Here is a 26,134-nt window from a genome sequence, read left to right as displayed (position 1 = left end):
GCCTAGTGCTTAGAGCGTCCGCCTCGGAAGCGGGAGGTCGTGGGTTCGATCCCAAGCCGAGTCATACCGAAGACTTACAAAAATGGTACTAACAGCTGCCTCGCTCAGCATTAAGAGGTTAGTGATAGGACTGGTCGGCCTGGTGTCAGGATAATGTGACTGGGTGGGACATCATGGTACATGTCTGCGGCATGATGCCCGAGTGCTAGACATCACTATAAACAGCCACATTGCAGACATCGTAGCGATACGACGGAAACATTGTTAAAGCTACGTTAAAAATCTTAATCACACACACACACACACACACACACACACACACACACACACACTTATGGTATTCATACTTAATAGACATATTTATATTTCGTCTTGGCCTTCTTTTATTATTGTTGCTTATATGCACATGATAAGCTCCTCCATTCATCATCGCTGCGTAACGTCAATGACAACTTTGTTACATGCCGTTACTCTTGCATCATCTGTTGGCACCTTTCTCGAGTACCAACCTTATTATCTCGTGTTACTATCGCCGTATTTTGAAAAGGTTGATATTTACAGAACTGAATTATAGGAGCAGTTGTCTGCATTGAAGATACCTGCATTTGAAATGTGTTTAAATAATGCAAGCGTTTATGATGAATTTTCCAATATTAAAGATCAATTATTCTAGAATCCTTACACACCAGGACAGTTGCAGCAAAATTATCTAAATATGTCAGTATTTGATCCTGACCGGGGATGGGGGCATTCTAGTACAGTTGAATTAGCATCGGATTCGCAATCAGAGGGTCACTGGTTCGGTACCAGCAAGGGCGACTCAGGTCGGCTTCCTCATTGAATTCATTTCGGGGGCATGATGTGTTACAATGCAGTTTAAACCAAACCAAGCAAACATAAAATAATCAATTGATTAGGGTTGGGTTAGATATTAGGAAACATGTGTTAACATGAAAAACGGAAATAAAGCCAAGTATATATGGCTTTGTATTTTTAAAAACTGTTTTAATTTCTCAACCAGTGTAGAAACTAGGCAACATCATTATTTCGTAAAGCATTCAGATACTCGAGTATGGGTCTGAAGTATCAAGTAGTCAAAAAATATTTTTTTCTAAACACATGAAGACAGTACAATATGTTGCCGATCGACAGCATTCTCCAGGTTCCAATTGTTCATACCACCGAAGAATCTCACTTTCGATCGCATAAAATAAATGAAAGACGGGGAATAAATTTTACAAGTTACAAGCTTCAGCAGACACCGTGGAGACCTTCTATGTCTGATCAGCTTTAATACGTTCTGGAATCACGGTTGGACACTCTTCGGTTTTATTAGGTATCTTCAACATTAGTGATGTTGAAGCTAATCTTCCTGTGTCTACATCATGCACTTTGGAATGCATCACTGATAGAGGATCTGAATTCCTTCTTTTACGTACCCGAATAGTAGAGACTTCTTTATCATTATATGTCACGCCATTGCTTGAGACTGATTTATCCACTGATGTATTATTTGGTGTTAAAGATACGACCTCCTCTGTGTGGCCTTTATTGCTATCTTCCCCTTTTCTTATTGTTGGTTTCTTTCTTTTACCCTGAGCCATACCTTTCTTCAGTGTCTGATCAGCTTTAATAAATCCGGGAATCACGGTAGGACACTCTTCGGTTTTATTCGGTGTCTTAAGCATTAGTGATGTTGAAGCTAATCTTCCTGTGCCTACTTCGTGCACTTTGGCATGCGTCACTGATAGAGGATCTGAATTTCTTCTTTTACGTACTGATGTACCAATTAGTGCTAAAGATGCATCCTCCTCTGCGTGGTCTCTATTGTTATCTTCCGTTTTTGCTGATTTTGGTTTCTTCCTTTTACCCTGAGCCACACCTTTCTTCAAGAGTGGTCCATCTTTGTGTAGGTACAAAACTGGCCACACTACATATGCTATGTAAGGGCCATTTGCCGTGTAGCTGCGGTAAATATCTTGATTAAAAGGAATACCAGATTCCGACGTAAGATACATGGGTGGGTTCTTTATGCACATAAGCCAACACACTCTAGAACATTCTGATATGTATTCCTTACAGAGTTGGCGTATCTTTTCATCCACATTTCCCCTTAACCTTTCCTTGATATCCTACAGAGAAAAGAATTATCGTTTAATCATTGCAAATCGTGATTGATTGATTGATATATTTTCAAAATATAAATTAGCACCATGGCTATCCTTGAAATTACGTCCTGTTTAGTATATATGTAGATAAGAATAAGTTCGGATTCTGCCCGTGAGCCAAAAGGATGCTGAGTGTGTGAATGAACTTTGAATTTTAGTTTTGTCCATTCATGATAAAGAAAAAAACAATGCTGAACTGATTTAAAATATTTGCATGCGTTTGGTGAAGAGTCGTGAGATGTAGTTGGATTATCGTTCTTTACGATGAAAATGGTAATATGTGTTTTAAGGATAGATTTAGAGGCTACCCATTTTTAAAGCTAATATGAAGATGTCATACTATGATTAATACTATTATGATAGTGTTCACTAACCTATGCTGTTTCTAAGGGTATAGGTACTCATGACGCAATCATTTCTCATTTCCAATTACCGGGTTGTTCATACTAAATAATTAACACGTTTCACTATGTGTTTATCTTACTTACCTTTTTCACATCATTCATAGACATAGTGTAATTCTTTCCCCTGAAGTCCCTTATGGTATACATGACCTTTTCCCTGAAAGCACAATAATGTTCATCTCCTTTGCTCTGAAAGTATTAATGCACTCATAGTATAGTTGAAACTGTCGATATAGCCATTCAGAATTCCATTTATACATGTCTTATTGTATATACATACTTGAATAGAGTCACATACATAAAAAAAATATTAAGACAGAAGATAATTTATGAAGCAAAGATTGATATTTGAACGATATCAAAATATGAAAGTAGACCCATATAGACTGAATATAACTACCTTGGTTACTAGCTAAACGTGGCGATGCAATACAACCAGTTCTTTGATGATAGAAAATGATCGAAAGAAAACATTATAAAATTTCGCAAACAGCCGACTTAAAAAAAAACAAATCCGCAGAACAAACTATTAGCCTTTCAAGTCCTTCAAAGTTCTTGACTCGATGAAATCTAGCCTAAAGTGATGGAAGCAGCCAAAGTAAAAATTTCCTTTGTGATATCCATGTTTGATCATCTGTCGGACGTTTATGCTACAGGAATAAGTAAAGGAAGATGGATCGTTGTGTTTAAGACAAATTTGTTTCGATGTATTACCTTTCACTGCCATTATTACTAATAACAGAAATTTGTTGAGAAGGTCAAGCGGAGATTCATATATATATATATATATATATATATATATATATATATATATATATATATATATATATATATATATATATATATATATATATATATATATATATATATATATGTATATATATATATATATATATATATATATATATATATATATATATATATATATATATATATGCATTGATTTTTGCGCAGGTGACATTTTGAAAACTATTTGAATAAAAATAAAATAATACTGTCACTCTTTTTTAACAACTATCTAACATACACCAGATGAAGGTAAAATCCCAAATCATGACAATATGGTTCTTAAAAATAATATATGAATAAAATATGAATATTTCTTGCCCGATAGCCACAGGCGTGGTCAGAAGGTAAAGATTCCGTTATAAAGATACAATTTATCACTGGACACCATTAAAAAGCATCGTTGTAATGAGAGTTGACTGTACTTAGTTCGATTTTAAAAAATAGATTTAGCAAAGAATATCATTAATATTAAATTAAACTTAATTACTATGCTTACCTCATATTCTTGACCCAAATACAATGCAAGTGTTGTGTGCATCTGTTGTTCTAAACTGTCTGACTTGAACAGACAAGTATCATGTATCAGCTACAAGAAAACAAGTAAAGTCTCTTTACAGCATATCATCCATAACAATAAAGGAAACAACTGCGTAAAATGCGGAAGATATAATCATGTTCCTTTTTATATTTCAACTTACGCATTAACCTTTTCGACGAACACAAAATAGTTACATAACGTATGCCAATCACTTATGAACTTCAGAAATTTCAATCTCCAATATACAAATATTTAATATAGGATATTTAGAATTTCAAACTCACATATCCAATCCTTGATTATCAGAAAATATCATATAGATTTAAATGTCTAATTTCTAAATATTTTTGTCAAATATAGAGTTGCATGTATTTGGGGTTGAAAATAGGATCTCCTGTTTTAAAATATGTAAATAGTTACTGAAGATAGCATGTTGACGTTTCTAATGACCCAAATACATGGATATTGGAAAATAAGAAACGTGATAATGTTTTGAAATTTAAAATATGCAACAATTTGACACTAGGTACTGGAGATTTCAATGTCAAACCATCAAAATTTTGATATTGGAAGTAGAGGATAGAATGTCAAATATGTACATACTTAGATTTGTGGAAAATTTGGATGTCGAATTTGCTGATATGTTGACAAATATTAATAAATACGTACACTAGATTAATACTGCGGACAGCAACAGAAACTAATTTTTAATGTTGTTGAACAGGGGACAATTACAAAATCCCCAAACTGCAAGAGCACAAAGAGAACGGAATGTCAGCATCATCCAATTATAATGAAGTTTTGTTTTCTTATAAGAATCTATCTATCTATCTATCTATCTATCTATCCTGGTTATCAACTATTTCCCCCTCATTTTCGTTTCATATAATCAGAATAGTTTCAAACGTTGACATTTAATCAGAATAGGTTCAAAAGTTAACATTAACCATTTAACAACGCTTTTTCGTCAACATTTAACGTACCTTCATATCTAACTGACACTTAAGGGGGAAAAATAACTTTATTTCTTCCAACATAATGGTAGCCGTGCATATTTTACCTGAACAATGTTTAATAAGGAACAGATGGCGTCTTTATCTTTCATCTTCAATTTGGTTGTCAGGAGTTCATAACTGTCTGTCCACTGGTTGTCGTATAGCTCTGAGAAGTGTTCTGCCAGCTTTTCGGGTCTGTTACAATCACTGAGATCCGTAATGTTGGGATTGCCATCCTTCAGTTTCATCGAAGCGTTTTCGCTAAATCTAGACCAAGGAATAATACATGCATTAGCATGGCATTACAATAGTACAAAACATGCATTAGCATGACATTACAATAGTACAAAACATGCAATAGCATGACATTACAATAGTTCAAAACAAGCGTTGAGGATGATAGGAGCATAGCTCAAGTTCAAAGCGGTATTTGTGCGAGATATGTGCTAGAGCATATCTCCCATCCAAAGTCAGTAGATTTCTCCCGTTACCCACCTACCGATCAACACAAGCACTAACATCTACTGTTCAGCGCCTACATCTGCGCACCGACACCAAGACCTACTAACCAATAACAACGTCTACGAACCAGCACCTACATTTACTAAAAGAGGTGCAATGACAAGATGTAAAGTGGGTGGGGTAAATAAAACTCAAACGGCTATGAATACAACTAAAACCCTACGACCATAAAACTACAACCACAGCAATCTTTATAAACAAAACTAAAACTTGTGTTACGTGTTTAGGCTCGAATAAACAGTAACACAGAAAGAGTGAAAACGACAATCTTTTTAAAATTTAACATCTAATTTATTTCCCTGGAAGAATTCTGAAAATATAATTTAAAAAATTACGAACTTACGGTTTCAAGAATCAAATCCACAAATAATCCAAGAATAATAAAAAAAATAGTCCAAGAATAATCCATGAATTAAATTGCAAAAATCCTAATAATAAAATGTTCTACTGAATTCAAGTTCGAGTCCCGACGAAGAATCCAAGATGGAAGGCAATGACGTAAACCGTATCCTATACAATGTTGTCGTTTACAGTTCCCTGTAAATAACACTGTGTTGGAAATCAGAATAAACTTTGTAATCAATGTTTTTCCAAACATTCTATATGAGCACTCTTCAAATATTTCCAGAGAATAAAGAATTACTCCTTTTGAAATCCAAATGATTTGAGGATAATTAACTTAAAAAATATGGCTACAACAAAGAAAACAACTTGGTACAATGTGTAAAAGCCAAAAACTGAGAAATCTTTCTCTACACATCTCTATTAAAACTAACAAATGCGTAGTTATGGAAAAAACAGAATTGTGAAATCAAAGGGGGGTCACGTGATCGTGTTTATGTCACGTACACCTGAAATGACCCTGACGAAAACCAATCATTTTCTCTAAGAAATAAAAAATAAAAAAAAGTTGTTTACATCTTAAACCCAAAGTCCCATCATGACCTTGACAACAATCAGTCATTTTAAAACAAAAATAGAACATTGTTTACTAATTCTGAATCAAGGTCAGCATCCTAGCCCATGCCTGGTGTTTACGAAAGAATGATTAAGGTCAACCGATCTTCTGGAATTAAATCAGATATACGTAACACTCGTACAACCCTACATCTCGTGTAACTAAATATACTCAAAGTGGAAATGAAAGGTGAAATGCGTATGAATGTTTACGCCACTCACATGTTGTTATGATTCGGTCATATACTATCACCCATCAAAAGACAAGTAGGGGGTTAAGTTGCCTTATGAAGATGACACAATAGACAAAATACAGACAAATAAACAAAACATAAAGCATCCAACACAGGGTATCTGGAAATATTGGGGAAGACTATTTCTAAGAAGCTCTGGAAAAGATATTTGTGCGGTCTTTGAGATATCGAGAACTGCACCTCCCGGATGGGCTATCAAACACGAACTAATCTGACTTTAGGGTTTTTTTTACATCTCAAGAAGGCATCTTGAAGTCTTCGATTCGGAGCCTCGAATTTCATCGTTCCATTTTCAATTTGCGGGGTCAGAGGTCGCTCTGGCTGATGATATTAATGCCGTTGCATACTGTTCTTCTGTTTCATTGACTGACTTTAAGAGTTTAAGTACAGTCTATAGAAAAGAGAGAAAGAGAGGGGTCAAATGAAAGAAAATGTCATATAGGTTAGAATTCATCCATACCCAGGTTACAAAACTAGACAGATATATGAAAATAGGATACAAGAACATGATGGATTAATCCAAGAAGCTAAACAACCAACAAGCTTTGTCACAATCAACATTGTGTTTAAAAAATAAGCGCCGCTAAATGAAACATGAACAAGGAAACACAAATTTAGAGTGAAGGTTGCTCTGATCTCTTCTCTTCGTAAAATACATTTTCATTTAAAATATTAAAGTACAAATACATAATCATGAACAATTTTCATGTTCATATACAGATAAACATGAATGTAATAACAAGGTCGGCAAGATTCTGTAATGAATACTGGTTTCCAATTACCTGGGACAGTTTCATTTTCCCATTAAAAGTCAATATGTTTCTCATCTAAAGAAAACAGATATCCACGAATGGGGACCGATGTACATTCAAATTATGTCATGGCTTCTAGCAAATAAACATTCCAAATCAAGTCAGCAGACGTTTTCATCGGATTCGTAGACTTAGCTGATGACACAAATGCACACCATGTTGTCCAGAATCCATCAGATCTGATATTTGTTATCTCACGTAGTTGAACTGAATGGAATTCATTCTCATAATGTCTGTGATATCGTCTCTCATATGAGGTATGTGATACGAAATAAAACATTAAACATTGTGATCGCTTGGAATGTAGTTCGCCACCCAGTGTGTTACTTCATGACTGTCGACCGTATTGGTGACATAGCCTCGAATGTCTTTAGGATTTTGATGTGGACTTTCATCTTGAGCACATACTACTGTACTCTAAGGAGTGCGCGAGTCAGGAGTAAATCTTGAAGCTCCAAAGTGTTAATTTCCTTCTCACACGTTATGCTAAGCAATGATTCTACACTAGACATTTCTTAGAAGAGGTTTGTCAGTGAGGCGAACAATGGATTGTATTGGTACCATGCTGCAAGACAGCTTCGATGCGTTCCATTCTTTCAAGTTCCTTACGTCTATCGTGTTGCTCTCAATTAGGAACACTGATTTTACCAACCAATACAACGTTCTCTAACCTGATTAGTTGAGCCAACTAAAGAACAAATCATGATACCAATGCTTGCTCTTGATTTGGCCCTAATGACACCTTTGTGTTCGAGGGTATTTTTATCTTATTTGTTTTTTTGTTGTTTGTAATTTTTTTCTTTTTGTTTTTTGTTACTCTCTCTTGTTTTGTTTTCTTTTGGTTTATTTCAGATTCTTTCAATATCTTCTCCCCCACTCATTTGAAATGATGATGTGGTTTTTGTTCGTTCTTAATCATCATCCATGTCTAAAACTTCTTGTTTCATGTCATAATTATATACGATCCGAGATAAGTGATTTCAAGGTCATTTCCAAATTCTGCAAACGATATTACTTTCAATGTCCTGATTGCAACGGGTGGAAATATCACTCCTAAATGCCTTGTTCGGGAATGCAATCGAATTCCTACAAACAACATCGGCCTGCATACTCATCGTACTGATGGGTTCCAATTACCCCGTGGTTTCAAGCAATGTCAAACAAAATCATAAGTATTTTTCTGGGCAAAGTTAAGTTCAATAGGGTATAGATGTAATAGTAAATGTTTTTGTTTTCTCTCGTCATACGGGATACTTGATTTCTGTTGTTGCCAGTCTGGGGGAGACTTCGACACGTTGCTGGTAAAGTCTGGCTCGTTACTATCAAAAACTGTGTTACTTATATTCAATGTCAGGTGTGCATTGATGCCATTCGTCAAATGCATGTCTTCAACCACAGGTCTAATTGTAAGCGAGCCATTATTTTTAAAATACGCACTAATTTTACATTTTGTCCCTCATTTAATCATACATTGTGAGGGTCATCCTTTGTTTTAAATTCCGTGAGTAGCAAACAAACTAGGAGACAATGTATTGGGAAACCTTTTGCTGTTGGAAAAATATTCGTTTCGAGATAACGATAAAGTGGTTAATTGTGAACCAGTCTGCTGTGTTTGGTTTTATCGATTATGTTGTCAAATATATTGTTGAAATTAGTTGAAACACGTAGATGATATGTCAAGCATTATAATAACACCCTCCAGGAGTTTTCATGACATACTCATTCAATCCGGGATTGGCATGCGTTAATACTATTATTTAGTAATAGTCGTGATCATGTTTGTCCAAGTGTCATTGTACGTGTTCGTTGAGTCAATCTACAACAAATAAAAATTCTTAAGGTTACTTTCTAAATGGCCTATATGTCAAATATAATCCTTATTGGAAACTGAATGATTTTATTTCCTGGCCGATCTAGATTATCTTGGTCTTGGGAAGAAGGAAGAGGATGGTGATGGATATGAATCAATCAATTCCTCCTCAAACTCATTAAAGTAAAATTATATCAGAACGTATATGATGATATTATGTGATACATAATATCGTAGCTTTGTTTCTGGTTTATCTATGGAAAGGTGTGATTGTTTCGTGATGTCAAACATTATGCATTGGATTAGGCAAGTGTATCTCTCTTTTCTCCTTATATATCGAGCCCCTACGTGATAGGACATTATTATTTAGAGTTTCAACCTCTGAAGATAAATAGACACATAAAATAGCCCTTTTAATTAATGATTTACAGCAAATAATTTAAATATACCTGTTGCCAATCATGAATTACCTGGAAACTCAAAACGAAACGTCTCGAGACAAAAATGAAAATAATCGTTATATCTGCCCAAGATATTAACATTGGGCTAAACAATGTCAGAATCATCAAAGACAATGAACATCAAAGAAATGATACATCAGGTCCAGCGACAAACGTAAATATACCTGTTATCATCAATAAAGAAAGGTTTTGGTCTTCGGAGCGTCCAAAATGTCTAAAGAAAAGGAAGGAAGACACGCAAGGGTGGGGGGAGTTCAGAAGCTTGAAACCCATTCCGTGTGGGACACTATAAAGGAAGGTAAAGGAAGATAAAAGGATAAATATTTAGAAAACAATTCTTCCAGCAACAAAATTACAAGCAAGACAATTTTATAAAGAAGGGAGGAAATCGTCTGTTGTGAAATAATTTCTTTGACATGTAACGTGTTCATATCCACGATAATGTGTCAAACCGAAAGTGTGTGAATGTCGTTAATTGTTTTGGAATGTGAGGTTGTTTTTATTAATAATAATTGTCATTATTCATAAAATATAGAGACTCACACACTAACACACACAAATACGTGTGTTGCCTAGTGGAGATGAGTAATTTCGATTTGCCAATAGTAAGTGGTTTCTCTTTTCTAAGAGATATGGGTGGCCCTGCGAAGGATAGATTAGTCTGAACATTATTAAAAGTAGACTCGACAACTTTTTTGTTTTTATTGCTCTATGCATGTAGCATACATGCGTCCAATTCATCGTGTGGTGGTGGCCTTTTCTGTCGCTGCAGTCGTGTCGTTAGTGGTCCATGTAGTCATGTCTTGGAAGGATTGGAATTCTTGGAGGTGTGTGTCTCTTTCTCAGGGGCAACCAAAGAGGTTTCATACATTGCTTACAGTTGTTTTATCTCAGTCAGAATGTCATATCAGCCGTGAAAAGTGTCTCAAATTATGTTTTCACTCACTTCACACTTCATTGTTTTCACCTCATGCTGATTTCTATTTTCGTCTTCATGTTTGTTCAACATTCTGCGCTTTTTTCTATTTGGTCCTGTAGAAAGGTGTTTTAATTTTGTTTCATTTTAGATACATACTATTCTGATAGTAAAGTAATGGCATTAATGCAGAAAGAGGAGGAGATGGGGTGTCATAAAAATGTCTGAACGATAAAGTACAGGAAAAAAAATCCGAATTGGAGTCATTCACTGGAATATAAGATACCACTGGTGCAAAAATGCTAGCCACAGCTGCATTAGTTAGATTTGTTACCCCTTGTATAACAATACACTACAGGAGCTCCATAATATAATAAGATTTTGATACTGAATTCAGCTATATATACAATATTTTACTTGTTCTTCACTTGTGAATCGTAGAAACGCTCTGGTTGGTGGAAACTCAAATTAAGTTTCGATTCGTGGCTAGTCTATATAAAGAGGCGTGTTTGCCCATTACGTTAAACCAGGCTCTGGAATAACGTCGACCCCTCCACGCATATTTCTAGCATGCTGTAGGATCCAGAGATCCATATGCATGGAAAATCAACGCTGGCAAAGCAGACGCATCACACCCTCTGCCCTGCTGAAAAGACCGAAGGATAGTAGTAACTTAAGAAGAAGAGAAGTAAAGAGGCTTGGGGCAGGTTATAAATATTTTGTCCCCGCCCACTACGGCCCTTTTCAGAGTTAATCAGTTCTCTCAGTAACATATATAATACCCCAATATTGCCAAATGGTATGTGTTTTGTGTTTGATGCTTTGTCTACTTCTTTTCCTATTATTTAATCTTCATTACAAGAACTTATACTCTTAGTTCTTTTCTACAGAAACTTTAGGGTTGTATGGAAATATATTGGATAATCGAGACGTTTAGTTTTGTTTGGTAGCGTTTGGATTATATTTACCAAATTGATTTTATATGATATCCTTACACCTATGTTAGTAAGTATGGTGCTGGTTAATAGATGTAGATGCTGTATAGTAGATGTGGATGCTGGTCAGCATATTATTTGTAGGTCAGTAGCCGTAGAGTTGTATGCATTATCTTTTTCGTGACCCTGTTGTGACGTTATTTACCCAAAGGACATTTTTAACATTACATTTTCCATCTATCGAATACCATACACATACATTTCCCCTTGATCGCACACCGTCTCATCACATTTAACCAATATACATTTTTCACATTACATTTCCCATTCACGCCATAGAGTACCCCGATATAAAGCTCTTGAGCCAATATGGTCCTATTTCAAGATGACTGGCGTAATGTTAATTCCAACTACAATCGCGTTGGACCCAGTATCTTCTCCATTACTACTGATGACGAAGTTTTGGCAACATTCTCTAGATTTTAATACAAATTTTAAGTATTGTATTTTCTAAAGACTGAATATGAAGGTGCATTATACTCCTAAAATATGACCTTGAAATAATAATAATAATAATAATAATAATAATAATAAGATGATGATGATGATGATGATGATGATGATGATTAATTTTGTCAAAATCAAAATCTTTTATGTTTGTGCGCACTTACCTGCCTAATAAAGATTGCTTTTCTAATTTAAGTGTGGCAATAGTTTCTTCTAGATGCTGTACTTTTCTTTCCAGTTTTTCAAGTTTATGTTGCTGACGAAGGCTGAAAGAAAATAACGTCTTATAATTTTCTTTGTTCAGTTTTTCTTTATATTCGTGACTGCTCTGTGTTGGTCAGTGCTTGAGACTCACATAAAAATGTATTGACATTACGGTGATTTTATAAAAGCTGGATCTAATATTTCTCTCAAGTTTGAAATGAACATTTTATGATATTAATAATAATTAAAGGAAATACTAATTTATTCTACAAAATGGTAACTTCCTATGAAAGAAGCTATCAAAACAACAACAACAACAACAATAATAATAATAATAACAATAATAGTAATAATAATAGAAGTATTGATAATATCGTCTGCAGAAACATTGACAGGTACGATACACATTGTTCTATTTGTAATCGCTCATCTCTAAAACACAAGAAAATAGGAAATAAGCAAACTACAATGACCATGCAAGAAAATGTACAAATACCTTAAAAAGAAAGAGATACCTTGCACTAATTATATTGGGACTACTCGAAGTAATACCAAATGGCTCAGAGTCGGCATCAAAAACCAAGAAATGACAATTACACCAGGCCTTCGCAGAACATAACGTTCACATGGACAGCAATAATGCGAGTCAAAATCTTTGTGATCTACTAGTCATAGTCGGTTGCTTTACGTTAAGAAAAGAAAACAGTTCACAGCCACCACCACTCTGGCCCAAATAAGGAACAAAAATACACAGGAATTCAAGATAAGTCTTTTAGTGAAAATCTCATGCTGATATAACCAATACTTCAGAAGAAACGGTAATGAGTAAATGTTTCAGCTGTCCATGCGGCGGTCGCATCGGATAGTTGAACTGTCCTATTTTCATACTGAACCGAGTAGACATAATCATTTTCAGTGAAATTTCCATGTTGATAGGATCGTCCATTCTGTAGGAGTATCAATAACAAGATTTTCAAGATGGATGCTGCGGCAGCCATATTGGACATCCGATTAATGTCATTTTAATCAAGGGCTATTTTGGCATAATAAGAAGTCTAATGGTGAAATCCACGTGTCAATTAAACGTTTCATGTAGGACGAGTAGCGATGACAATGTCTTCAAGATGGATGTTGTGGAGACCACATTGGACGTCAGATCGGCATCAGTTTCATTTACGACCAAGAGGACATCATACAACGTCTTTGATTGAAAACCCTATGTTAGCATGACCATGCGTTCTGGGAGAGGTAGCGATAGCAGAATTTATTTTCAATATGGCAAGCATATTGGACGTCATATTGGCACCATATTCATTTAGGACTAACTAGAACATGAGATTAATGTGTATGTGAAGTTTTAAAACAATCCAGTTAGTTTAGGGGTAGTAGCGAGATCAAAACGTTTGCTAAGGAAAGGACGGACTACGGAGAATAAACCATCCCATGAGCTATTCTGGTAGATCTCTAGAAAAACTAAATATAGAACAAATGACAACGGTTGTGAAATAATAATAATAATAATAATAATAATAATAATAATAATAATAATAATAAAGAAGAAGAAGAAGAAGCCTGTGTCTGTGGGTGTGTGGGTGTGGATGTGATTTGGATTTTTAACCTAACTTTTAAAAAATATCAGACATGTAGCTACGGTGTCTGCAGTATGACAGTTTATAGTCATGTCTAGCACTGATGCGTCATGCCGCAGACATGTAACATGATGTCTACCCAGTCACATTATCCTGACAACAAGTCGACCAGTCCTAGCTCTTAATGCTGAATGTATGTATTTGGTATGTCTCGGTCGGGGTTTCGAACCCGCGACCTCCCGCATCTCAGGCGGACACTCTAATCATTATGCCACGTGAGCGGTCGAAGAAAAAGAGGATGAAGAAGAACAGGAACAAGAATAAGAAGAGAAAGGTGTGTGTGTGTGTGTGCAAGGCCGTGAACTGGTCTTGGCGTAAATTTATACAAATTGCACAGAAACGTTTACCAAATCAATAACTATCAGTGATAGTCTGTCATGACCCAACTCAAGCTTGCTAATGTACATGGGAAAATGTTCTTTATATTAGCATATTTCTAGCCAAGGTACTCAAACTAAGTTTCATTTTCGTGACGTAGAAAGCTGTTGCATTGGTAAGTGTTCCAAAGTAAATATTTACATTCAGTTTATTCCTTGTAAAGTTGAGGAGTTTCTAATACATGTATATAGAAAACTATAATGTTTGAATTGTGGAGATTAGAAATGTTGGGACACGTGCTATCAATATTTTTTGTAAGGGGGTGGATGATATTCGCGATACCAAGTCTAGGAGACTTGATATTCACGGCGGAAGGTGTGAGATTGTTTACTGATCATGCTAATATGTATATATAGCTGCAGTGCATCATTTTATTTTATTTTATTTACCTAATGATGAATCCCTAGTAGATAGAACACTTATTATAAAACAAAAACGTATCTTATAAACTGAGAAGTGGGTTTTTCACATTCATTTCAGTTTTCAAAATGTTGTCTTCTTATATAAGCTAAGAATGACGCAGTAGTCAGTCTCCCTTCCCCCGCTCTCGTCCCGGCTTATTCGTTGATGTACTAAGTTACAGATAATACAGTTATATTCCATATCATGATATCTGAAATACTTTCCTAAAAATGTACTTTAACGCCAAGGATACGTTAGTAAAAAAAAATCGGCGCCATGCCAGTAATAAGTTAAATCCTAAGCAGTTCCGTGTCTGACTTGGCCAGCAAGGAGGTTTATCTAGCAATATAATTAGAAGAGTTAAGAATAACGAATTATGATCACTCTGTAAAAAACAACCAGTGGATTATAACATAATAAACAGCAACAACACCATCAACATCCTTCTCATCGTCATCGAAATATGACAAAAAAGGCAGCAAAACATAATCCCTACATTAATATATATTGTTGCTGCAATATATAAAACAATTTTCATTTTATATTTTTTGTCTGTCCCTTTGTCATTTGTACAGTCCTTTGGATCTTTAAGGACATTTTCTTTATTATTGTAAAATATAGTTCCTTTATATACTGTGTGTGTGTGTGTGTGTGTGTGTGTGTGTGTGTGTGTGTGTGTGTGTCATAGGCATCAGTGAAACGAATGCTAACATATCATTGCCAAGTTTTCTTAAGAAAACAACCAAATCTGTATAATATTTGTCAAGAGAGGAATTACTGTCTTCGATAAGAGTATTTTTTATATTAAGCTACAAAGTCAGATATCCTTACTTGTATGAGATATTCTCCAAGGCATGTCCATCAGGCAAACTGCATCGTCCCAATTCAGGATCCTTTTAAAAAAAAGTGGCATTTAAAAGTTATATGTATGTATGTATGCATGTATGTATGTAGGTAGGTAGGTAGGTAGGTAGGTAGGTAGGCAGGTACATAGTTAGGTTCGTATGTAGGTTAGTAGGTATTTAGGTACTTTCGTACGTACGTACGTTCGCAGTTAAGTTACGTACGTATGGATACATGTATGTCATGCATGTATACATACATACATTCATACATACATACATACATACATACATACATACATACATGCATACATACATACATACATACATACATGTATACATACATACATACATGCATACATACATTCATACATACATACATACATACATACATACATACATACATACATACATGCATGCATACATACATACATGCATACATGCATGCATACGTACATACATACATACATACATACATCCATACATCCATACATACATGCATACATGTATACATACATACATACATACATACATACATACATGCATACATGTATACATACATACATACATACATACATACATACCCATCCATCCATCCATCCATCCATCCATCCATCCATCCATCCATACATACATACATACATACATACATACATACATACATACATACATACATACATACATACATACATACACATAGAATTCTTTGAACTGAAACTAAATTATTATTCTTGAAGTTTACGATTTAAAATTTGTCTCTTCTTCTGTAACTATTAGCATCGGAATTTCTCGAGACTATCCTGGGTATGTGCTCGATTATAGTAGTTTCCGTTAAAGAAGCATTACTACATAATATGAGGAAAAATCTAGAAAACTTTAGGAAATTGTAGTCCTTGTAAACACACGATTTATGTCCCATAAGATAGTTTACGTAGGCAATCGAAATCAAATTTCAGATTTTCGGTTTTGAGTTTATAAATAGCGGATAGCAATATGCTACTCATATTCGAGCAACTGCTGCTGTTACCGTAGAAGCTGATAATATTGTGTAAACATTAGCGTGATGAAGACCAAGATTCCAGAAGACGAGATGTGTTATGTGTAAATCCGTCAGTACAGATGACTGTCATCCCCGTGCAAATTTTAAAAAGGTGGAGATTATGTCTTTATGCCTGTCTGTCGGTCCCTCCATTACTAATGCAAAGTATGTCCTTCACTATTAAAGACACAAACTTGAGATTTTGGGATAAGATCCCCTGGGGTCTATAGATATACATAGTGGCATTAGAATTTTCATATAGCTCTAGGGATGGGACCAGTTTCTGTTAATGGCTAATGTTTGTTAAAGATTTAAGGGCTTGTAGTTTGAGATCTGACTTTCTTTGGTTTGTGTCATCTTCAAGGTCATACTTGATTCTTTTAACGTATGTTTCATTAACCCTAATAAAATTAAATTCTTTAACGAAAAGTAATCAATGGTTGCAACCTGTTCAAATAATTTGTGTCCACTATGAAACTCGTGTACATCTTCGCTTATTGCCATCAAACTTTCGCTAAGGGTGGACGTGGGATAAATAGTTTTACTTTGCAGATAAACAGATACACGGCTCATATTTTCATTCTTTAATTTTATGAGAGAGAGAGATAGAGTACGAGATAGAGAGAGAGAGAGAAAGTACGAGATAGAGAGAGAGTACGAGATAGAGAGAGAGAGTACGAGATAGAGAGAGAGAGAGAGTACGAGATAGAGAGAGAAAGTACGAGATAGAGAGAGAGAGAGTACGAGAAGAGAGAGAGCGTACGAGATAGAGAGAGAGAGTACGAGATAGAGAGAGTACGAGATAGAGAGAGAGAGTACGAGATAGAGAGAGAGTACGAGAGAGAGAGAGAGTACGAAAGAGAGAGAGAGAGAGTACGAGAGAGAGAGAGTGAGAGTACGAGATAGAGAGAGAGAGAGTACGAGATAGAGAGAGAGCGTACGAGATAGAGAGAGAGAGTACGAGATAGAGAGAGTACGAGATAGAGAGAGAGAGTACGAGATAGAGAGAGAGTACGAGAGAGAGAGAGAGTACGAAAGAGAGAGAGAGAGAGTACGAGAGAGAGAGAGTGAGAGTACGAGATAGAGAGAGAGAGAGTACGAGATAGAGAGAGTACGAGATAGAGAGAGAGAGAGAGAGAGTACGAGATAGAGAGAGAGAGAGAGAGTACGAGATAGAGAGAGAGAGGGAGAGAAAGAGAGAGATGTGATGACGTAAACTTCCAATCGGTACCACTTTCAACTGACCCCCTGATATAATTACACGAGAAATGTATTTCCTTATCCACTGCTCTAAAACTGCATATTAAAGCCGTTTTAGTCCCAGTATAATAAATTACCATGTATTTAAATGCTTTCATCCCATGGGAGGAGGCAATAGATGCTCTTTTATTATGATATAAATTAATCTGAAAGTATAAACATACACCTCTACCACTTGCGCAAGAGATTACAGATTCGATCTGTCACGTGACCATTCTTGTCGACAAGCTCCGTTTTTAGATAAGAAAAACCCTAAGTACGTCGAAGTTTGACCTCCTTTAAATACGATGTTCAGCCGTTTTAGATCGAACACGTGGCTAATTTCAATATTTTCAACACTTTGAATCTAACAGAAATAGAAAGAAAGTAAAGTTAAAATTTTGAAAATTCGTATAGTAGTGATCCTTTCAGAAGCTCGACGATACAGTCGTGTAAGAATTCCGTTTCTAGGGCCCGCTCCACCCCTTAGATCACAACAGTGTATTCATAAATATTTATTTAGCGGTCATCTATATTAAGAGAAAAATATATACACTTTTTCGGAAGGATCTTCTTGGCGTAGGTTTGACGTTAGTTCTACTGACAAAAGGTCAAAGGAGTATGTAAGTCTTACACTAGTGACTCTCGGGGTATACTGTTCTCTACAGTCATTAGCAACAGTATTTTTGATCCACCGGCTATAGACTTTACCCATCTTGACAGGCGGATTGATATCACTCTCTTTAAAGAAAGAAAGGAAAAATATCATTATGAGTGTTTTTATGACTCTAAGTCTTGAATTAAGTAACAAAGAATTGAAACAAACCATTTTAAGTACCTTTAACAAGCGTTTCATTTCTATACGATAAAATTTGAAACTTGAAGTGACACTGACATTATTGTCCCGTACAAAGTCCAAAAATATGTTGCGAATGAATTCAAAATATTTAATATTATGCTATACGACAACGATGATATCCAGAATGGATTGAAGGGGTTCACAATAAATCAAAGTTGTGTGTATGAATCCAAAAGCTAATGAGCACGTTAGTAATTCCAGTTAATATTTTAAATAAATCTTTGATAAATTGATAAATAAATATTTGAACATAATTGGAAACTGACACAATTTGATTCCCACATACTGACTTTAAACGGGAATTATTATCTGCTTATCAAATCTCTATTCATACACATTTTCACTTGACCAAGATGAGAATCATTCCACCTAAACAAGACTGGTTCGAGAACGTGTTAGATACTGAAATAACATGTTAACATTCTATTTATTGCAGCCTCCAATTGTAGATAAAATTTAAAACTTGCAATCGTGGGCACACTATAAGCACAAAAAATAAATAAAATATATATAACGTTAAAGAACATTTCTTACACTTTAAGGAAATTTTATCTGCCTAAGTTAATGTGTAAAGGATATGATCCGAAAATGTCACGGTGATGATATGAAATGAATAATTGTTGGCAAAGATTTTAATTTCTAAAGTCTGTCAGCAAAATGTATTTATAGATGATTATCTTTGATTTTTCTTCAATACAATAGGTAAAACATTTGCTCGAATACAATAGCGAGACCATGCAAAGCGTGATACTAAATAAACCTTATGTTTTACGTTAAAAGAGGATGCAGTATTGTGCAGGGTGGAGAATGTACTGTGCCGGACCAGTCATTTTTCTTTACATTTTAAAATAACGTCTAATCATACACAAATGAAATCTGAAAAAACAAAAGCATCGACCCAGCTATACTATTAAACGTATTACAATTACCAGACTACACCAACGGAAGTACAAGTAAATGTACTGTTGTTTGCTAGGATTTTCTAGAATTTGATTTTGGCTCATCCCTAGACTTGCCTGAGAAAATTTAATTCATGCCACTCATGAATGATATTTGCGTCAAACTGGATCAAAGCATTATTTAATTTACCTCTTCCAGTTTTATATCAACTGGATCAGCCAAAAATCACTTCTCTGAAAATAAATGTTTCCTCCGCACAGCAATGTAGCCCTTTTATAAATTAGGATGTTTGAATATCTGACTGATTTGCCTTTTAAAAATGTAGAAGTTCCAAATTTTTCTATTTGTATGAAATACAAACTGTTCCGTCCCTTTGTTCTGCTTCAACAGGAGTAATATGCATTGATACATGATGGGTGATATTGTAACCATCAATTAAATCTGGTTTCATTTTGACTGACGTTCTTTTGTCTTAGTAAACAGACAAGTATTCGATACATTCCTTTTCCAAGTCATCGTTAACTCTTCTATTGACAAGTTTCTCCTGGATACTTTCTTTCAGACATCGTATATCTCGTCACCGATTTTCATTTTCACCTTTTTAGCCCTAGGATGTTTTGAGAATGCATATATCACGAACAAAATGCACTTGAATAGTATAGTTGTGGGTGCTTGGGTCACTGGTTCCCTCCCCCTCGCCGGTCACTGCCATCTGTCTCTTCCTCTGTCCCATGACTTACTTTACCCATATGCGACCCACACGATTCATGCATGTTTAGTAACCATGCAACCCAGGTATGTGGTGAGTCATGGCACAGAGGGCAGAGACGTCCGTCAGTGCTCCCAAGGGTCCATTCGACTCCAGTGGGACCAAAAGCCCGGGCATTCATGCTACTCTACTTGCAATGGCAGAATGTGTTGCATTCAGACAGGCACGCCTGTGGTAGCAAACACTACAAACACTGCCGGCTAATGTGTTTTCGATTGATAACCAATTCTCTACATAAAAATTGTTGCTTTTTTAATAAAAAAATGGACCAGTTGGTCTGTCTTTCCATCACGTAGCAGTGCTATGTAACAGATTCAGCGTGGAATTTATTCAGTGACTTGCCCTGTTCGATCGACATCAGACGCATTTACCTCTGTTGTTTCAATACGTTTCCGCCGTTCAAAATCCAAGTAGATTATACGGGATTTTCATATTTCGTTGCACTGCAGAAAATTATTAAGGTTTCTACTTGATTGTGGCATGATTATTCTCTGTGGCTTTCGCTAATCCCACCACAGTAAAAGTCAAAACGGGTGAGCATTTGTTGGGTACGGAATACATGCATGCAAAGTCTGCATGGATATTTCTTGCTGCGATGCATGTTGTGACGGTAAAGTAATCGAGCAAGATTTTGTTGTTTTTTATCTACAGGTAGTGCGATTCCTGTTCTGATTTTTCATTTCACTCAGAAGTAATAAATCAATCTGTGTTTGTCCATGCTGTCTATGTGGCGATTATGCCAGTGGATAAAAACAGCGATAACTGGGTTAAATGTTTCAAATTTTTTAGAGTGGCCTTAGTCACATGCACAGGACATTCGGTATCACCAAAGGTGAGTTCGCTCAAATATTGCTGATATTTTCGAGGCATATCTATGTGATCATCAGCCGGATATAATGCGAACAAAATTGCCCATTCAAAACATACGTTGTCAAAATTCTTCACGTTGATAACTGACCTTGGCGGGACCAAGTCTGGCACTGGTATATAACTGGATCCACGAAATGAGTAATATGGTGAGTCTCAAGCTCTGCACATGTTTCGAGAGTCCATCCCGATCCTGTACTGGTGTATTTCTCTAATGATTCGAAGAATCGTTTAAATACTCTGTATTTTTTGCAATTAAGAATTGTGCGTACACCGCTATGAAAACACGTAGTGGTGGTTTTAAGTCAGTCCTGTCACGACTAAGCGGCATACCCAATTGCGCGCTAAGAACATTGTCTGCTTTTACTCCTGCGTAGCCAAAGTGCTATAACACTGTTACAATTCCAGGAATCAGATTTTTCAGCAGTTGTCGATCGTCTTTCCGGGGGGGGGGGGGTAATGACCACGTGATTTTCCAACTCGCCACTAAGTTTCTGAAATTTGAATTCTGGTATTTATGATTGTCGTGTTTTTGCATGAACATACTCAACCGCTTCAGTTGCGATAGAAAATGCGAGACGACGTTTTGTTTTCTTCCATCCTCTGCACGAAGACGGCTTTGCTCAAACGTGTCTAATACCGCAAGGAACTCTGATTTTCTAGCGCCTCTTGGTATCCGGATATTATGTTCATTTGCAAGTCGTCTTAGTTGTTTAACGGTTGTTGTTGTCGTTATTGTTGTTGTTGTTGTTATTGTTGTAGTAATCGGTGGTCTTGGTGATAGTTGAGGATTGCCTACAAATATGGGTCTCAATATTTCAAGTGTGTCTAGTTTCCTCATACGATTTGGTATGTATATTCCATCATGCCTTGGAAGCTGTTTTAGCTGTGGCACTGAGGTATGTATATGCTAAGGGGAGGGTAAAGGATTTTCTAATTGAGATATTGTGTCGATGGCTTCTTTTATTTTGGGTATTTTGCCAGGATCAGAAACTCTGATAGCTTTAATCCTAGTTATTATTTCATGTATTTATCTTGCTGTGGTATTTTCTTGTGCTTGTGCAGTCACATGTGTTTGTGGTTTTGATTTGCTTCTGCTCGCTTAATAGTTTCACAAACAGATCCACAAGGCTGGCAAAGCTGATTACTTGATTTGACTCCGATGCCACATTTCAGACATGGTCGTGCCCCTAATCATTCACGTAATATTTGCGTATGTGTTCTACAATATTCATAATGACATGTTCTGCCGCAGGGTTCGTATTTTCTTTCCAAGGCAGACAGTTTTTCATTTGTTGCGTCTCAATGACATGTGGCTACTTATTTACAGACATGCGATCATTTATCTAACTTGCGGAAACACTGTTACATTTTCTGCTCTATGTTGTTAGAAGCACTCCAACTCGCACTCACCATGGCGAACACGAAGATGTAAATCAACCCTTGCCAAATAAATAAATAAGCATATCTCATAGTATCGACAGCAAATCATTTTGCGGTATGGAGTAAAACGTCTTTCAGAGTCGAGTCCGCCCCAGTAACAGCAGATAAGCCATTATCGAACACGACAACAACATAATTTTTAATTTTGTCAGGCGACTGTCGCAATTACCAAATAATTTTAAACCTCCACTCGTCAATTTCATCCACTTTGTCATTGATGAGATCGTCTAAACATTTTCTCATATAATCGCACTGCCTATGTTTTACATCGTGGTATATTGTTCTGTAAATCAAATCGAGTTCGGATTTTATTCTTTAACTTATCGCTGCAAACCAAACACGATATGCCGAAATTTTGTTTAGTTTTATTTGGCTAAAAAATCTAAGTTTATTTGTTCCATTTCTAAGGTCATTGCCAAATTTACCAGCTTATCAATGAGTTCTAGATTTTGTTTCAGAGAATAGGAACAACATGTTCTGCGCTTCTTTTATGAACCTGTATTATGCATTCAAACGATACAACTATCACAATTTATCTGTCACGTATTTAACATTCCATTCGTTTGACAGCTTTAAGGCACTGTTTTTAACATCCATAAATTCTTTAGCATGGTTTGGGAATCATTATGTTAGTCAATTCTCAGTATTTGTATATTATAAACGCCACGCATATTTTCAATATTATATTTTCCTTTCATTTTGTCAATTACAAAGCCATAATTAGCTATATCGCACTGTGTTGTACTGCTGTGGGATAAATCAACAGAGAGCTTTTTGTTAATATTATACAGACAGTACATTCATTCATTGATGTTTTTGTATTGATCGCTACCGTAGGCTAGCATATCTGAGTACAACACACTTTGCCATTGCAAGTAGAGTAGTATGAATGCCCGGGAATTTGGTCCATTGAACCCTTGATAGCACGGACAGGCGTCACTGCCCTCCGTCCCATGACTCACCACTTACGTGGGTTGCGTGGTTACTAAACATGCCTGAGTCACATGGGTTGCATATAGGAAAAGTGCGTCATGTGTCAGAGGCAGAGGAAGATGGTAATGACGGGGATGGGGAAAGGGGGTGAATGGTGATATTTTGCCCAAATGCCCACAAACGTACCACTTCTTTCATCCATTGTCGTTTTTGCCTGAATGTTACGTGACTTACATAAACCTTTTTGTATGAAATTATTATCTCGCTATTTTGTGTACCGTTTTGTGCTTTGCTATGTTAAAGATTTTTGTTTTCAAATCAGCGTATTTTAGTTTTGTCCCGTTCATTTGCATAATTTAATAACAATGAAGTAAACTTTAAAACTGAAATGCTGGACTACATTTCTTCCGAAAATTTAGTGCAGGGTGTGAATACCAAGCAACCCTGAATTCGTCTCCTCCCGAAGGGTTTGAGCAACATAATCGTTTCTAAGGGTTAATTTCTCGCAGATTTTCCCAAACACCGACGTTGCTTCATTTGACCACTCATCCCTACCCCCACCCCCGTAATTGCGCGCACTCAAGCTAGAATCCACCCTCCATCTTATTGTCCCCGTGGGGTATTATATTGCTTTTATACATATACAAAACATATACTTAACTCCTCTGATTGTAAAAGAAATACAGATATAGAGTCGACATTGTAACCTGTACGAGGAGTTACTTAACAACTGTGCAAGCCATTACTGTATTAATGCACGCTCACAAGAACGAACGGGCTCGTATAGGTCCACGTTTTGGTAAAATACGTTTATTCTATTTATTAAGAAAGATCACGTAATAGGAATCGTGTCTTGAGTTTCTGTATTTTGAAAGATATGCTTCATGAATTTCTGATGATATCATCTCCATACGATATGAGTATATACATATGCAACTTCTGTATATAGTGGTCGATAATTTTGTAATATATCCCACTAATTGAAGAATCGCATGAACCGAGGCAGCAACGCCTTCTTATCGCCATAACACTCTCCCTAGTCTTGACTTTCTTTGGATTGTGTTCATTTGTTTGTTCTTTTTTCTTGTTTTCGGGGATGGGGTATATTGTCTCAAATTATTAGAATTATATTTGCGATGGTTCATATACAATTTTATTTTAAATTGGCACAATTGCAAGGGAAAATATTTGTCAAGCTCTGAATGAATACATGGTATGACTATTGAGTGTGTAAATGTTTCATGTACCAAGTACCAAACCGACTGTGGCTGAACATGTCATTGCTCAACGGTTTCATATTGTCATTTCAAAACTGTGCTTAGTAACTTATTCGAATATTGGAAATGGAGAACATTCGTCTCCCAGCCGGTGGTATATAGCTGGAATTAAAAACATATTAAAACGATATATACGGTTTTATATTCTTTTCCCTAATCAAAGGTTTCAGATTTCTGGCGGCGAATTGACATACCTATAAATTAGCTGTTAAGTACATTGTACGAAAAGAACCAAACCAACCGGTACCATTGTAAAGGTATTCAATTTGTCTTACAGCGGCATTAAAGTATTTGCTATTGCAACTAGTGTCCTTTCAACAATATTTATGTAACGTTGTAACAGTATTCTGTCCTTTTGCAACAACATATGCATACTCTATAATATTGCAAACGTACGTGAATACTGTTGCTGCAGTAAACAATACGATTGCAGTGTACGTGAATACTGTTGCTGCAGTAAACAATACGACTGCAGTGTACGTGAATACTGATACAGCTGAAAACAATAATATTTCAAGAGTATATGGATGCTGTTACAACAGCAAAACTACTGACATTTCTTATTCCTTTGCAACGGTACTGGCAGTTTTGACCCTCTTTCTACACCATAGTTAAGCGACGGCTGCTAACGTGCACATGCATGTCAAGAAGTACATACATTTCTTTCCACAATAAACGGGGATGGGTGGGGGGTACTGTGTTTTGTTTCGTACCATGAGCAAGAACTAATAGCATATTGATATTTGTAAGTGTTACCTGCATAGTTGTATCAAATGTGGCATGCCAAATTATATATAATAAAAACGTGTACACGTGCAGAGTTTAAAATTAAACACACAAATGGCGTGTATTATACTTACAGTACACTTCTGACTCCATTATAAAAGCGTAATCGTAGGCTCCATGAGTGTAACAAAAGCAGCTGTCCTTACTCGTACAGGTAGTAATCAGGTATGCTGTTCGTTATGCACTAGCGGGTAACTATTGACAGTAATATCTCAACTAGGCAGTCGTATGAAGAGAACTCACGTGTCACTTGCCATGTCTTAACAAGGATTATTTCAAAAACATAACAATATAGCTCAACCTATCTCCAATCGATATGCATGCGAAGAAGAAGTCTTTCACCCGTCCACCTACCTTAATTTTCACTAATAGTAATGTTGGAAATGAATTGATCCATTCCATCCTGCTCCCCAAATCTCTCTCTCTCTCTCTCTCTCTCTCTCTCTCTCTCTCTTCAGACTTGAACTAAAACTTATACT

General features: G+C 36.0%; 1 protein-coding gene across 2 annotated transcripts; it reads right to left on the bottom strand.

Annotated features, from left to right (window-relative positions):
* Positions 1-976: 976 nt before the first annotated feature.
* Positions 977-25,883, bottom strand: LOC149800336 (uncharacterized). 2 transcript variants are annotated; one of them, XM_089959933.1, is made up of 8 exons: positions 25,730-25,883; positions 18,456-18,562; positions 15,533-15,594; positions 12,233-12,334; positions 4,960-5,161; positions 3,858-3,947; positions 2,657-2,761; positions 977-2,132 (listed from the first exon to the last, which is right to left on the bottom strand). In XM_089959933.1, the coding sequence occupies exons 2-8, from the start codon at positions 18,534-18,536 to the stop codon at positions 1,275-1,277; spliced, it is 1,500 nt and encodes a 499-aa protein (XP_089816059.1). In that variant the 5' UTR covers positions 18,537-18,562; positions 25,730-25,883; the 3' UTR covers positions 977-1,274. The 2 variants fall into 2 exon arrangements, with proteins under 2 accessions (XP_089816059.1, XP_089816060.1); XM_089959934.1 differs by lacking the exon at positions 18,456-18,562 and having other exon boundaries at positions 25,730-25,845.
* Positions 25,884-26,134: the final 251 nt, after the last annotated feature.

This window comes from Sinohyriopsis cumingii, chromosome 5, assembly GCF_028554795.1.
Source record: "Sinohyriopsis cumingii isolate HCF-2022 chromosome 5, ASM2855479v2, whole genome shotgun sequence".
Lineage (NCBI taxonomy): Eukaryota > Metazoa > Mollusca > Bivalvia > Unionida > Unionidae > Sinohyriopsis > Sinohyriopsis cumingii.
The sequence above is the reverse complement of the archived record's forward strand: the minus strand, read 5'-3'. Positions and strand labels throughout refer to the sequence as shown.

Excerpts from the sequence above, each read along its gene's own strand:
- LOC149800336 (XM_089959933.1), bottom strand. The coding sequence starts at position 18,536 with ATGGGTAAAGTCTATAGCCGGTGGATCAAAAATACTGTTGCTAATGAC. Across the intron at positions 5,162-12,232 it reads AAGCAATCTTTATTAGGCAG|ATTTAGCGAAAACGCTTCGA; the intron begins GTAAGTGCGCAC and ends TCCTTGGTCTAG. Across the intron at positions 2,133-2,656 it reads CTATGAATGATGTGAAAAAG|GATATCAAGGAAAGGTTAAG; the intron begins GTAAGTAAGATA and ends TTTTCTCTGTAG.